We start from the raw sequence: 16,244 nt of genomic DNA on the forward strand, positions 1-16,244 counted from the left end.
TTGGCAGTATTTTCAATTCAATATCTTGTGATTTGTATTCCATGTATTTTTCTGTTGTAATAGGTTAGGTGACTTCTGTAACGGTTCAATTACATATTTCTTGTGAATACTGGCAAAGTAAATTCAAATTTATATGTTTGTTATATTTAATATTTTATCATAATTATTATCAAAATATAATTCACCTCCCATGTAAGATACAAACCCTGTGGATAATGACAACAAACATGTATCTACTGGTTAAGTTGTTTCTGAGAAAAATTTACCTGTGAAAAATTATACCAGTCCACTCATTTTTTTTTTTTTAGTTTTTTTTTAGCAACTTTACATGCTCTTCCTCATGTTTTTCAACAAGCTCAATGGACAATCATATGATCATGTGTGGTCATGGTTTTAAAGGACCAGAACATTGGGTGATCACTCCTTAGCCATGAAAGTTCAAGAAATAAGGAAGGTCGATAAAATACGACTCTTAACCTCTCCTAGCTTAATACTATTGGGGCCTGAATAGGATAAATATGACCAAGAGAGGATGCAAAGGAAAGAGAAAAGGATAGGAGCCTGGTACAAGTAAGTAGAAACAATACAGGCTCAGCTTGGCCCTGTGGTCAGCATTCCATGCTCCCATGACAGAATTATAAGTAGAAAGTAATGGTCAAATTTAAACTGCTGAAACTAATATTTTGTACTTTAGATGTAATGCTGTTGAAAGATAATAATGTAATATAATAAGCATTTCATTCCAGGAATTTCATTACAGTGTAATCTTTAAGTACTCTTAATAAATAAATTACTTTGACTGTTACTTCAATATGGTCGAAATCTGCGTGACTGCTTTAAATGATCAATTCTTTTCTTGTCTTCCTCAAATTTCTGCCGAAGATTAACCAGGTCTGAAAATAAAAACAAAAGGATATCGATTAAAATATGCATGAAAGTATATCACAATAATTTTAAACTATATATGTATAGGAAACAGATGGAGAACAGCCACTGTCAATGAAGTATAGAGTGGGAATCAAAGCTCAGAGTTTTACGTGACTGTTGATATGATCAGAGCCATGGTATCTTCAGTTTTACATGGAATCTGAACCACAAGGACACAACTTTTCATTTCAAAAATTCCAAACGCATTGCCTAGAATTCAAACCACAACCGCCTTGGTGAAAAGTTAGAGACTGCACCACTTGACTCCATCTGTGTTTCCTACACATATACATGTTTTGCACTTGGTTAATTTACACATCAACATTTTAAAAAACAAAAACTTATCTTGACTGATGAAACAAAAGTGGGTAGAAGCTCTTAAGGGATGGAGGCTAGCACGAGAGCCATGGACTGGGAGTAAGGCGAAAACCAAGTATATGCAACACTTGCCGACACGGAATATAAGTATCCTCTGAACAGTATGCTTGCCCAAAACACATACAGGTGGGAGGATGGGTCATGATACATAGCATTCTCGAGTTATACTCTATTTTCGTTGTCCTTTTACGGCCCCAGGCTTGTTAAATCTCTCGGCCTACGACATAATATATCCATCCAGTGGCCACATTACTCGTAATGAATGCACTACATTTTGTCTGTGTTGAATCAAGTCCCTTAACTCATTCTTATCCATGAATTCAACATCATTATATGTGTTTTTTACGTTCACAGCAGGAGTGTACAAGACGGTCACGTTGCTTATGAACTTCAATTGAAAATTTCATCTTTATGGGAGTGTTACATTTTTACATATATCCTTCAGAGTGTGAACAATGTCATATATTTGTGTTATGTGTGTTGAAAATTGTATACCCTTTGCCCTGTTCTTTCAATCAGCTTATGATGGCACCAAATATGTGTCGAAACCGGTTCCGAATTAAACGTATTGTAACATAAGTTTGTGCAACTGTATCAGTGTACTGAATAGGTGAAACTTCTTAACTCTCTTTTTAACATTGTGATTCTCAGTTCAATATGGAACAATTATGAAGTTTCTAACTTTAAACCAGAATTTGGAATTCGGAGGTGCAACAAAACCTAAGATTAGAATTATATTCCAAGAAATATGCATCTGCTGGTCAGACGCGATTCAGCGATTATTTTGCTTATCAATTTAATCGGTTCCAAGACCTAGATTCAGCACCTAGTGAGTTGGAAGCAATTAAAACAATCCAAAAACAATTCCTGTCGGATGTACAGAGGTTATTGGCAGCTGGAAATGTGGAATAGGCAATTGAAATGGAAAATATTTTGAGGCAGCTAGATATGACAACTGTACATCGGAGTAGGATAATATGCAATCCGAATAATGAAGAAGCGATAAACATATTAACGCAGGAGGATAATGATAAAAATACACCAGGTGAACAAAGGGTAAATCCAAGAAATTACGGGCGGAAACAATGGGAAAGAGAAGAGAGGAGAGGAGAAGCTAGATGCCAATGCAGAAGCGGTAATCAACTTTGCAAAAGATATATTGGGAATAGCAGATTTGTACCATACTACAGACTTAATAATCAGTTGAGAGCAAATAGAAACAGACTCAATTACAAGAGAAGACTAATGTACGAAGGTAGACAGGAAGGAAGTTATGAGAAAAGGGAATACAGGAATAGGAAATACGTACAAGATCTACGGGAAGCCACCCGGAAAAAGGAATCAATCAATCAATACTGATCTGCATTTAGGGCAGTCGCCCAGGTGGCAGATTCCCTATCTGTTGTTTTCCTTCCCTTTTCCTAAATGATTTCAAAGAAATTGGAAATTTATTGAACGTCTCCCTTGGCAAGTTATTCCAATCCCTAACTCCCCTTCCTATAAATGAATATTTGCCCCAGTTTGTCCTCTTCAATTCCAACTTTATCTTCATATTGTGATCTTTCCTACTTTTATAAATGCCACTCAAACTTATTCGTCTACTAATGTCATTCCACGCCATCTCTCCGCTTACTGTTCGGAACATACCACTTAGTCGAGCAGCTCTTCTTCTTTCTCTCAATTCTTCCCAACCCAAACTTTGCAACATTTTTGTAACGCTACTCTTTTGTCGGAAATCACCCAGAACAAATCAAGCCGCTTTTCTTTGGATTTTTTCCAATTCTTGAATCAGGTAATCCTGGTGAGGGTCCCATACACTGGAACCATACTCTAGTTGGGGTCTTACCAGAGACTTATATACCCTCTCCTTTTCATCCTTATTACAACCCCTAAACACCCTCCATAACCAGGTGCAGAGATCTCTACACTTTATTTACAATCCCATTTATATGATTACCCCAATGAAGATCTTTCCTTATATTAACACCTAGATACTTACAATGATCCCCAAAAGGAACTTTCACCCCATCAATGCAGTAATTAAAACTGAGAGGCGGCAGCCCTGAAAATGGTTTTCCGTGGTTTCCCATTTTCACACCAGGCAAATGCTGGGGCTGTACCTTCATTAAGCCCACGGCCGCTTCCTTCCCACTCCTAGCCCTTTCCTGTCCCATCGTCGCCATAAGACCTATCTGTGTCGGTGCGACGTAAAAGCAACTAGCAAAAAAAAAAAAAAACTGAGAGGACTTTTCCTATTTGTGAAACTCACAACCTGACTTTTAACCCCGTTTATCAACATACCATTGCCTGCTGTCCATCTCACAACATTTTCGAGGTCACGCTGCAGTTGCTCACAATCTTGTAACTTATTTATCACTCTATAGAGAATAACATCATCCGCAAAAAGCCTTACCTCCGATTCCACTCCTTTACTCATATCATTTATATATATATATAAACATAAAGGTCCGATAATACTGCCTTGAGAAATTCCCCTCTTAATTATTACAGGGTCAGATAAAGCTTCACCTACTCTAATTCTCTGAGATCTATTTTCTAGAAATATAGCCACCCATTCAGTCACTCTTTTCTCTAGTCCAATTGCACTCATTTTTGCCAGTAGTCTCCCATGATCCACCCTATCAAATGCTTTAGACAGGTCAATCGCGATAGAGTCCATTTGACCTCCAGAATCCAAGATATCTGCTATATCTTGCTGGAATCCTACAAGTTGAGCTTCAGTGCAATAACCTTTCCTAAAACCGAACTGCCTTCTATCGAACCAGTTATTAATTTCACAACCATGTCTAATATAATCAGAAAGAATGCCTTCCCAAAGCTGACATACAATGCACATCAAACTGACTGGCCTCTAATTTTCAGCTTTATGTCTATCACCCTTTCCTTTGTACACAGGGCTTACTATAGCAACTCTCCACTCATCTGTTATAGCTCCTCCGACCAAACAATAATCAAATTACTTCAGATATGGTACTATATCTCAACCCATAGTCTTTAGTATAGTATAGAAGAAGAAAAACATTGAGTTTAGAATAGCTGGGGAGATAGAAAATATGATGGATAAAGAAGATGACAAAATTTGAAGTTGGGTTATCGTGCAGACCGAGTCTTGGGAAATAGGTCCGGATGAGTTGATGGAAGATCAAATTGAGAATATTTAAGATAAACTTAAATATTATAAACAAGTGTTCCGCCTATTCAATACAATTTATAATCTATTATATTAGCACAGGTTTCGTCCCAAGAACATTATCAAGAATTTAATGGACAATTCAACTTTTTTTAAATTGTTCATATCACTTATAATTTTAACAAAATTTGCTAAGATTGTGTTTTAAATGTCGTACCATACATCAATGTTTTTTAGTATGTCTTCCAATTTTTATGATGTCTATTTGGTATTCTGATATATTAATATTAATTTATTATAGCTGATGATGTCCCTTGGGGAACAAAACATATACTAATATAATAAATTATAAATTGTATTGAATAGTTGGACCACTTGTTTATAATATTTAAGTTTATCTTAAGTATTTTGTATTTGATATATAGTCAATACGGATTACTGTTATTAGAAATGAAGCTGTTAAAGCTTGTTACATGTAATACTGATGGGAGATGTAACAGCTACCACAAGGAAGCAACAGTTTAATTTACCCATAATTGCAGTTAAGATAAGCGGGATGACAACACATTGTCTAATAGACTCTGGGGCGAGTATTAGCATAATATCTCAAGCCTTATTTCATGAAATCGGTCAAAAAGTTAAGCTGCCAACAATTCCAGTATCGAGAATCAAGATTAAAGGGATAATACCAGATAAATCAGTTGAATGCAAGATACAAATGTATTTAAAGATTGGTACTGGAAAAATAAGTTTTGAACACCAGTTCATGGTAATGAACAAGATCAAGTATAACACAATATTGGGAATTGATTTCATGATAATTACTGGAATGACAATTGATATGGAGAAACAAGAGATTAGATTCCCTATTAACAAACATAATGCCAAAGAAATAAGAGAAAGAATTAAATTAAATGAAGACATATACAATGACGAACATATGAGGACAGGAGGACAGGAGGTGAATAACAACGTGAACAAATGCTTAAATCAAGATAGAAAGCAGAATGATATTAATATTATAGAAGTAGAATTGATGGATGACACTGAAAGGATTATGAGCATCGAAGAAGAATGTTCAAATATAAGGGAATGTATTGCAGAAACCAAGATTTTATCGATGGAAAGGGTGAATTTATTTGAAATTTTAAGACAATACTCAGAAATATTCAAGAATAAACCAGGACAAATTCCAATTTTTAAATATAAACTGTTAGTGAACGATTGGACTCCTTATAGGGGAAAACTGTATGATATCCCAGAGAAACACTTCCAAGAAGTTAAGGAACTTATACAAGGAATGCTAAATGATGGTATAATAACCAAGATGACTCAATCCCTTAGTAATCGTGAGGAAAGGCAACGGAAGCCTAAGAAATGAAATGTCGTATGGCTTTTAGTGCCGGGATATCCCAGGACGGGTTCGGCTCGCCCTCTGAACTGAAGGCTAGTACGATGACCGTTCAGCCAACGAGTCGGACGGAAGCCTAAGGATATGTCTGGATGCTAAACAGAAAAACGACCTAATCCTGTAAAAATGAAGGCAATGTGTTACTTTCCTCGTCCAAATAGGATTAAACAAGTGCGACAGTTTCTAGGAATGATGCAATTCTTTGCTGATCATTGTAAAGGATATACCAAGGTAGCAGCACCCTTACAAGAGTTATTGAAGGTGAACAACAGATGGAAATGGAACGATGAAACAGAACGGGCATTCCTGTAAATGAAGGATTTATTGGTGAACAGCATAAAATTAGGCTATCCGGATTATAAAAAGGAGTTTATAATACAGTCAGATGCTTCCACTATAGGAATAGGTGCATGCTTATATCAGGAAGAAAGGGATGATCCAAAGAAATGTACATATTTGGCATTCACTAGTAGAAAACTGAGGAGTCATGAATCTCATTATACCACAATGGAGCAAGAACTTTTGACTATAGTCTATGCTCCACAACAGTAGAGAAAAATTGTACATGGATACCCCATAGTTATAAGAACAGGTCACAAGACGAAGAATTGTTAGAGTGATTACGAAATATCAATATATTACGAAGATCGGATGGAAAATTAACTCACATTATAGGAGAGTTAGAAGAAAACAGCCCTGACAATATCAGAGAAACGAACGTGACTCGAACGTATGCATTGAGAAACGGGATCCTGACAAGCTACACAGAGAAAAGCAAAGATAAAATACATCTTGTGGTACCACAGGAATTGCAGAAAGAAGTTATCTGGCATACCCATAGGATCACAGGACACGGTGGTATAAATAAAGTAACACAGACGATACTCGAGAGATTTACTAGGAAAGGAGTAAGAACAATGGTCCAGAACTTCATAGGACATGTGATATTTGCCCAAGAGATAAATATAATACCCTTTTAACTAAACACCAGCCCATTGCAATATTGCTGGTGAAGCCAAGGGAAATTTATGCTGTAGATATCTTTGGCAAGTTACCAACAGCAAGAAAAGGATGAAAAGGGGCGTTACCAAAAATGGGAAAACCAAGTAGGATCTTAACAGACCAAGATACCCAATTTACATCGACAAAATTCCGTAAAACAATGCAAGAACAAGGTATGAGACATCTATTATGCTCGGTTAGACATCCGTCATCCAACCTGGTGGAGAGATATACGAAAGAAATATCGAAGTTCTATAGAATATATTGTTCAGATTGTCATTGAAAGTGGATATATGTTATCCAAATAATCGAAGAAAGCATCAATTCCACAATACATGAATCCACGGGGCAAATACCTAGTATCGTGCACCATAACGAATACCCAAGGAGACCATAGGATACAATTCTAGGGGAATCAGATGAACCGAGACTCAACAGTGAAGAAGTAAATCGGATGGTCAGGGAAAAGATGGAAAAGCAATCCCAAAGAAAAATGAAAACAGTACAGCACAAGAAATTTCATCCACCTTTCAAGGAAAATGATCTTGTAATGATAAGAAAATCAGTTAGTTCTAATACATCCGCTAAGATATTTTCAAAATTGATGCATTTATTTGACAGGCCGTATGTCATTAAGACAGTGTTTGGAAACAATGCCTACAAGGTAGAGAATATGAATGGCATGTATAAAAGTATACATAACACAGCAAACTTAAAGCTTTATTATAAGGAAGATCAAGGACAGACACAGAATAATATGATAGAAGCATATGAAGAATTGGATAACTCTGATCTTGAATACGAAACAAATAATAGTAATAAGTCAATCTACGGGATATAAAGAAAGCCGAATATCAGTATCACAAGGCTAACATCAGGAGACACCCATACAACATAGCGATGTAAATTGCTATAAACGGAAAGCTATGCAGGATAAGAAACAATGTAAAGTCCCATTCGAATAGAAACAATCTAAGTAAACATATCACAAGCAATATATTTAGCCAATGTAAGGGAAAAAATATGTCATCCCATTGTTCCAAGAGTAATACTAAGTCAGATCGAGATGAACGCAATTACCGATAACGAAATTGAACATAAATGTTGTAAAATGTCAAAGGAATGCGGTGAAGCACAAAGTCGAAATGGTCAGGATCATAATGGCAGTGGTAGTGATAAAATAACAGTTTGAATTGTAAAAGCCAACACTATTAAAAAAATACAAATGAACAAGCATTCAGGCAAAGTGGACATATTACAGTAGAGAAGGAAAATACACATCTTGAAAGTATTGAAATTGAGGTAATCCTGCGAAAGAAGAGATATTTATATGCATCATATACATTAAATATTGCAAGAAGTGAAAGACAGAACATCAAGAAGACAACATAGTCTAAGCCTTGATTCTGATCAGAAGGAATTCGATACAATGCATCTCTATATATCAATTCATTTAACAACTCTATATGACACATAAAATTAAAGCAATAGCATCTGTGTGAAGCTAAAGCTACATAAACCAATACTGAATTATCATTGATATAATTACCATATTTACTCGTGTATTAGACCCCCCCCTGGATTTTCGAGACGAAGAAAATGAAAAAAATTATCTCGCCTATAAGACCCCCCAACGTAATTCGTCAGAGAACGACAACAATTCCACTTCAAAGAAGGTACAAGTCTTATTGCTGCTCTAATGACATCGCACAAATTTGTGAATAGTTTCGTCCGTATGACTTACGCAATGAAAACGCGTCGAATCCATGCGGTACATCTGTGTGTCGTAGTTAAGAAATGTCCACCTCTGTAGCGTAGGTCTACTGCAGCTCTGATGACGTCACACAAATAGATGAATAGGCCTAGCTTCGTGTCCAACCCGCGCATTGCAAGCATGCATCAGTCATGCCATATGTCGGTGTTTTGTAGTTAATAATGTCCGCCAGCGTAATGGTTAGCACAATTAGTTGCTGTTTTCGGAGGTCTGACTTTGATTCCCGATACAGTACTGCCAGAGATTTACGAATGGCAGTAAGGTTGATATGCGGTAAAAGTGGTACATGTAACTGCCTCCACTGGGGGTGTGTCTAAAAACAGCTGTATCACTTTAGTTTAGAAATATTTGCGGTTGTTGATATTTATACAGCAATATATAATATTAAATAGAAGGAAGGATCCACCTTTCAATACTCCGTTGTTAAGTTGAACCAAAAAAAGTTACAACCTGTTCATTTGGGACTGGTTTCAACACATCTGAAGTATCATCAGCCAATTAGCAAAGCAGTGCAAAAATTAAGTCATAAAGATCTGAAAACAACTAACACAATGATCACAGACAAAAAAATTAACACTATTTTGTGCCGGAGCAATTCCAGTTGATGTTCATAACACAATGATCACAGTCAAAAGAGTAAAAAGAACACCACTATTTTGTTCCGAAAGAAATCCAGTTGAAGTTCATAAGCAGGTCCAGTACAATCCTGTTATGTCGCATTCACATATGAAGACGTATGAAGGTGTTGAATTTGAGATCGGTAACGAGTTAAAGGACTTGTTCTAATATGAGAAACTTGTGATATGCAGTTATGTATAGTTGTTGCCAGGCAGGTCTTGTAGGCATTTGTTTCTCCGACCGAAGAGTAAAAGGTGACGTAACTGAATTCTTAGGAAAACAGTGTAGGACTTAATTTAGACCATTCGAAGCGGATATATACATTTTAAAATAATTTAAATTGTTAAAAAAATAAAACCAAATAAAAAATATATTTAAAAATAGGAAGAAATTTTAAACAAAATTACAATGTGAGGCTCAACTCGAAACAACTTGCCGTGGTGACTGACAAATAAATGGGAGATGATAAATAGAGAAAAGGATGAGGAAAAATGAGCACTAATTAGAGGGTGGGAAGGAAAGGAAAAAATGGGGGGTATCTAAGGAGGATCATGGGGGTGTTGCGAAAGGGGCAAGTAGCATGAGAGGGTATTGTGTAAATTGTGAAAGACTGATCGCTTGCTTGTTGACTTGAGGTTATTTAAAATGAAGATGAGAAAATCGAAAAGGGCATTGGGCTTCTCAGAAACATAATTCAGGTTAAGATTTGGATTGAAAAACTGGTCGAGGTGTATAAAACAGTTTTCAGTGATGTCTAGGAGAGGGCCTTTATTTAGAGTGCTGAGAATTTCAATATCCTGGTCTATTGTAGTGAAAATATGTTTTGTGTCGTGTATATGTTGCCCCACTGCCGAAAATCTGTTGTATTTTATTGCATTAACGTGTTCAGAGTATCTAATTTTGAAGTTACGAACAGTTTCACCTACGTAAGAAGAGTTACAGTTGTTGCACTTAAAACGGTATACGCCTGACTTAGAAAAGACACTTGTTTTATTTAAGGAGTTGGAGTTATGTAATAATTCAAGGTATGAACATTAAAATAAGAATAATAGTTAACACCACCTTTCCAATACTTATCTTTCCTTATATTTAGGAAATAAACATTACAACAACTAGTGTGAAAAAAAACATAGAATATTACAACAAGGCTAAGAGAAAAACACACAATCGTGTTGAAACAGAGGATAAAAACAGAAAGTACAATACAGAGCTGGTAGTGAAATAATTAAAATCATTAGGATATCATTGCTATGAGTCAGTCAATCAGAATGTTCAAACATAAAACAAGAATGAAAATATATAAGTGTTCATCATGGCTAAGTGAGAAAAAAAACACATAATCGTGATGCCAGAGGTTAAAAACATAAGGTACAACACAGAGCTGGCAGTGTAATAATCAAACTCATAGCTGCCAGTCAGTTAATAAGAATGTTCATACATAACAAAAAATGATGATTATTTTGAATGAAGAAATAATTAAATCCCACTCTTGTATAGAAACGTGAGACGGCCAAGAGAAATCACATATTGTAGCAGACATGGAGTAGTAACACTTCAAACAGAATTGATCACGCCTGAAGCCGCTTCATTTTTACTGGGAGTTCAAGATCAAAACGGAAAAAATAAGATGCCAAGTGCGTGAACTGGAATCTGAAAAATGGAAAAAGGAAAAAGATGTACTCGGGCCTTGAAAATAGGGTGTTCAAAATGGGAGTCTAAGATTGCTTACCTCTTATGTTGGATGAGCGTTGACCGGAGACATTAGCCGTTCGAGGGGGTCTGTTAAACGTATGCCCGTTGCTGCGTGTGTTGTATCTGTGTGCTTGCTTAGGCGAAGAGTGAGTTGTGACGGGAGGGATAGGCGCAACAATGAGAGTGCTGGAAGCTGGTGGCGGAGTTGTATTATGGGGAGGTGGTAAAGTGGAATCTGTTATGACGACCGGAGGGGTATTTAAAGGTTTATAATTGAAGATTTTTGTGAAATTGCTAACATAGATTACAGATTTTTTTTTTTTTTTTTTTTTTCACACTAGTTTTAAGCCTATTTGATTTTCTAAATGTAAATGTTGATTCTTAGGGTACCATATATTTTAAGGACACTAGGTTCGGGGCCCTGACCTAACTTTAGGCTAAGATTTATTTCGGCTGATGATGCTTACGGCAGTTAAGTGAAACATGTCCCATCTTACAACGCCTGTTGTAATGTTTATCTCCTAAATATAAGGAAAGATAAGTATTGGAAAGGTGATGTTAACTATTATTCTTATTTTAATGTTCATAATCTGATGTTCAATATGGTCTACAATGAGATTCATTACTTGTAAGGATTTTTTACGGCCATATGCCCTTCCTGACATCAGCCTCACCAGAGGAATTAATGAGATGTAACAAATGATGTGATATGAGTATCTAAAATGGACATTTATATGTACCATAGGCCTAACTTTGCTACCAATAAAGGCATTATCTATCTATCTTATCTAAAAGTCGTGTTCACCATTTATTGTCTTTTTATGTTTCGAAATACTGCCTTCCGATGAAAATAGCCAGTATAACTTAAATACATTCTAAGTTTGTTAAATAATAGTACGTATAGAATGTTTACACATACAATTTACAGCTCTTTATAACCTAAAAGTCATGTGTTCGCTGCACAAAATTTTGAGGTTATCGCATATTGGACCCTCCTTTACTATTTTTTTTTTTTTTTTGCTAGGGGCTTTACGTCGCACTGACACAGATAGGTCTTATGGCGACGATGGGATAGGAAAGGCCTAGGAGTTGGAAGGAAGCGGCCGTGGCCTTAATTAAGGTACAGCCCCAGCATTTGCCTGGTGTGAAAATGGGAAACCACGGAAAACCATTTTCAGGGCTGCCGATAGTGGGATTCGAACCTACTATCTCCCGAATGCAAGCTCACAGCCGCGCGCCTCTACACGCACGGCCAACTCGCCCGGTCCTTTACTATTTTTGGCTCTAAAAGTGAGAAAAAAAAGGGGTCTAATACGCGAGTAAATACGGTATGTTAGAAGGCTTTGATCATGTCAGAATGTTACAGCTGTTTTCATCCATGCATTTTTACCTTCCAATTGTGCAAGATAAGACTGCTATGTGTTTCTAAGAAGACTATGGGGCCGACTGTTTGGATGAAATCGAGCTGAGATGACAGCAGAGAGGAGCTACAGTCCCAGATGACAATCTAATGGCTATCGGAGGAGAATGGTCACCAACCAAAGCTGCAGATGACGAATGAGAAATAATCTAATCTCGGGAGCGAAAGGACAAAGATACGTTTTGTAGGCAAATGAATTTAATCCATTCCCGTACAAAGACGGATCTCTCCGTCCCGGCTCTCGACCGCACTCCAGTACAAAGACGGATCTCTCCATCCGCGCGTAGTGTTTATTTCCGGACCCGCTCCTAGCCGGTTTTGTTTGTGAAAGGGTTTGATATTAGTAAGGTAACCTCTTGACAGATGGAAGCACTGTTTTATTTCATTGATGTATTCGATAAGCACTCTTGTGCAGTTATTCTGTGGGAAGAATGACCTGTATCTTAGCAACCTCATCATAAGCGAAATCATGGCTGCCTCCAAGTTGAGTGACAAAGCGATTAAAAGGGAATTTTTAGAAGAGAGTGACATTGATATAGAAATAAGCAACGAAGAATTTAGTGGCAATGAAAGTAGTGAAAGTAGTTCGTGTGACAGTGACGTGAGCGCTGATAGGAGTGAACAAAGTGCTGTTTTGCCATCAAGTATGTCACTGAATATTAGGCCTACAACTAGTAATGGGAAGAAGCAGTTCACCTCTGGGAACTAGTTCATTCACTCTCGCTCCCAACAAAGAACTACTTCACGAACTACTTCGCGAACTACTTCAAAATGTGTAATTTTCCCGCCAGAGCACTCTGCAACCGCTAAAGGAGTTTGTCCGCGAACAAGTTCTTTCTCATTCCTTTCACACAAGGCTTCATCGCTTCGCGAGCTTTCCAGAACGAGGAAGTACACAAAGCGGACAACAGGTAGCACGCAGGTGCACTTCTCTGTAGTAACATTCATAAATGCTATAGAGGTGAACGTTCCTATTACCAGTAATGTCAGTTCACACTCTCCCCCCGCCCTCAAACCCTCAGAAATGTAAGTGTAGGAAAAATCTATTTCTTTTCAAAGATAATCAAAATTTCTGTTAAATATTGTCGACTTGAAAATGAGATGTTTTAAACGTGGATTTGCTATCGCAGGAGAACCCTTTTCTTGGTGGTGATTTCATCCCCTGACTGAAACATAAATTTATAACATCTGAGCGTTGGTCAACCTTTTCCTCGCCGGTGGCACTAAACATCAGACTCCAACACTCTCGTTCCCAAAAAAGAACTACTTTACGAACTACTTCAAAATGTGTAATTTTCCCACCAGAGCACTCTGCAACCGCTGAAGTAGTTCGTCCGCGAACAAGTTCCTTCCCATTCCTTCACACTCGTAAGTCCTACAGTTCGCGAAGTAGTTCTCGAGAGACGAGTGAACACTTCACAGTTCGTGAGAGTGAAGTAGTTCCCGAGAACTAGTTCGTTCGCGAACTACCCATCACTACCTACAACTGATGCCACACCAATGGCTTCTAACCATATTTTACACGATACGGAATGGAACTGGGAGCATGAAAGTAATACTCCAGAGTATTATTCATACATCGCAACTGGTGAAATAAATAGTGTTGCTGTAAAGCATGCTTTTTCAGTGTCGGTGATAATATCATGTAAAGTAATGAAAATAAATATCACTTGTAATAAATGGTACACCAAGGCACAAATAAATTCAATTAAATGGCACGTGAATGGGTTAATTGCTAGATAAAATAAAAATGTAGGTTGCTTGTAGTTGAAAAGTAGATGCTAGGTCGTTAATATCTTCAGAATGATTCAAGTTGTGTTAGATGCTCGCGTGTGTCTTATTTATTGTGTTGGTATATTGGTGAAAACAGGTATTCTTCTTAAGAAATAAGACATACTCCAATCAGAGAATGTGATTTAATAGTGTGACAATATCATTCCAATGAAACCAAGAAATCATAACAGATTACACCATATAATATGTGAAGTGTTTAGGAGCTTCGATAAAATACAGAATACTATGTTCATATATGCAGGTTATATGTTGTTAAGAGAAGTCACATTAAGGTTAGATATGGATATGACGGTGAATGGAAGATATGCTGATGTTAAATATGAAGATATTGATCCAATTATATGGTTAATTGAAAGTGAAGTTATTTATGCACCAAGATAGGTTATATATGTGGAATATTTGAAAGAATTAGAAGAGGTATGATATGAGATAGTAAAAGAGGAAGATATTATGATATTATATGAATGTAATGATGGAAGATTTGAAAGAATATATATTGCTACGATGATATAATGGAAGTAAATGATACATTTGAAGAGGAAGAAGAAATATTGACGCAGACTATGACGATTTATGTTTATTTTACGATGACATTATTTCTTTGATCGATAATCCATATCCCATGATAGTGACGACGAATTATGATATATATAAAATATTTATAAGATATGATATAAGATTTATAAGATATTATAACAAAACGAATCCCTATGAAAAGAGCAGTGCATTTAATTGACTATTGTAACTTAGTAATTCTATTGTAAAGACACAGGTTTTCAGATATTAACTATGGAAGGCATTAATTGACATGATTAATCATTGTTACCTCCTATAAATAATTCCAAATGGATAGAAGTCACATAGTATTTCTGACAATGGTATCCCATATATATATATATTTGACTGAATCACACAAGGTCACATGATAAATTTATAATACATTTGAGAATTTAGTTGATTATTTGTATTATAATTGATCTAGATTGGAGATTAGCTCAATACAGGATACAAGGATGGTTGACATTTCGACTTTAAATTAATATTAGCAGATGTTTGTTATAAAAATAAGAAACATCTTCATCCTTCCTTACGCTCAAATTCAGTGATACTTTGGAGATGGACGCAATATATAGTATCTGTCCTAAGAAGAGAAGAACTACGATATTGACACAAAATAATGCAGATAAATAAGAATAACAGCTTAATTTAACCCTACAAATTTCCCATACAAGTTTTCATTTATTATATTTTTGTTATTTTTTAATATTATATATAAATGAAATACTACTGTAGTTCATTTCAATGTTGATACTTTGTAAAATATGCAACAGATCTAACAGTGATCAATGGCAGATGAACAAACTGACATATGTGTCAAATTCATACGCAGCATACTGTTCGCTGGTGCCAACTATTAGTAAAACCGGAAAAGACTTATGCATACACTTGGTATGCCATGCCTGATATTTCTTAAATCGGGAGATACAGTGAATTCATGAATAATGTTACTAGGTTTTTAAGGACCGAGGAGGATCTTAATTACATAACTAGTTCTTTTTTGTTGTTGTTGTTGTTGTTGTGATATTTGAAGCTATTTCTTTAAGTCTGAACTCAGTTAATTTATAAGATTTAGATCCTTCAGTCCGTCGAAACTAATTTATGAACAAATACATTTAGAAACTACCTGGAAAAGAAATATATAACAGAATTATATCTAAAATAATTATTAATTAAACCACTTCTTTTTTGAAAATTCAGTCACTACACATACAGGGATGAGATAATTTAAATATAATGGTAGGAAATAAAAATGACCATTTACATGCACCATTACTTACGCTTCATCTTTGATTCTCTGATCTGAAAAGTATAAAAGTTGTGAAGCTCTTTTTGGGATCTCTTTAACTTCTCTCTGCTCATAATCCTCTTCCTAACACTTTCTTTTCTGGCAAGTCCAGGCTTCCTACCCCTGGAAGAAAACATTTATGATTTTATTAAAACGCAAGACATAATTAAAAAATTGTATCTTCATCAACAGGAGTATAAACAATACACATACACTGTTTACTTACTCTAC

The 16,244-nt window shown here is 36.1% G+C and overlaps 1 protein-coding gene across 1 annotated transcript in view; it reads right to left on the reverse strand.

The window, feature by feature from the left end:
- Positions 1 to 660: 660 nt before the first annotated feature.
- LOC136879289 (ribosomal RNA-processing protein 7 homolog A) overlaps positions 661 to 16,244 on the reverse strand; it is a 144,793-nt gene continuing 129,209 nt past the window's right edge. Inside the window, exons 6-7 of the mRNA XM_067153114.2 lie at positions 16,006 to 16,136; positions 661 to 893 (exon numbers count right to left, since the gene is read on the reverse strand). Coding sequence (XP_067009215.2) covers positions 808 to 893; positions 16,006 to 16,136 — 217 coding nt within the window. The 3' untranslated portion in view covers positions 661 to 807. The remainder of the gene's footprint in view (positions 894 to 16,005; positions 16,137 to 16,244) is intronic.

Source organism: Anabrus simplex, chromosome 1 (assembly GCF_040414725.1).
Source record: "Anabrus simplex isolate iqAnaSimp1 chromosome 1, ASM4041472v1, whole genome shotgun sequence".
NCBI lineage: Eukaryota > Metazoa > Arthropoda > Insecta > Orthoptera > Tettigoniidae > Anabrus > Anabrus simplex.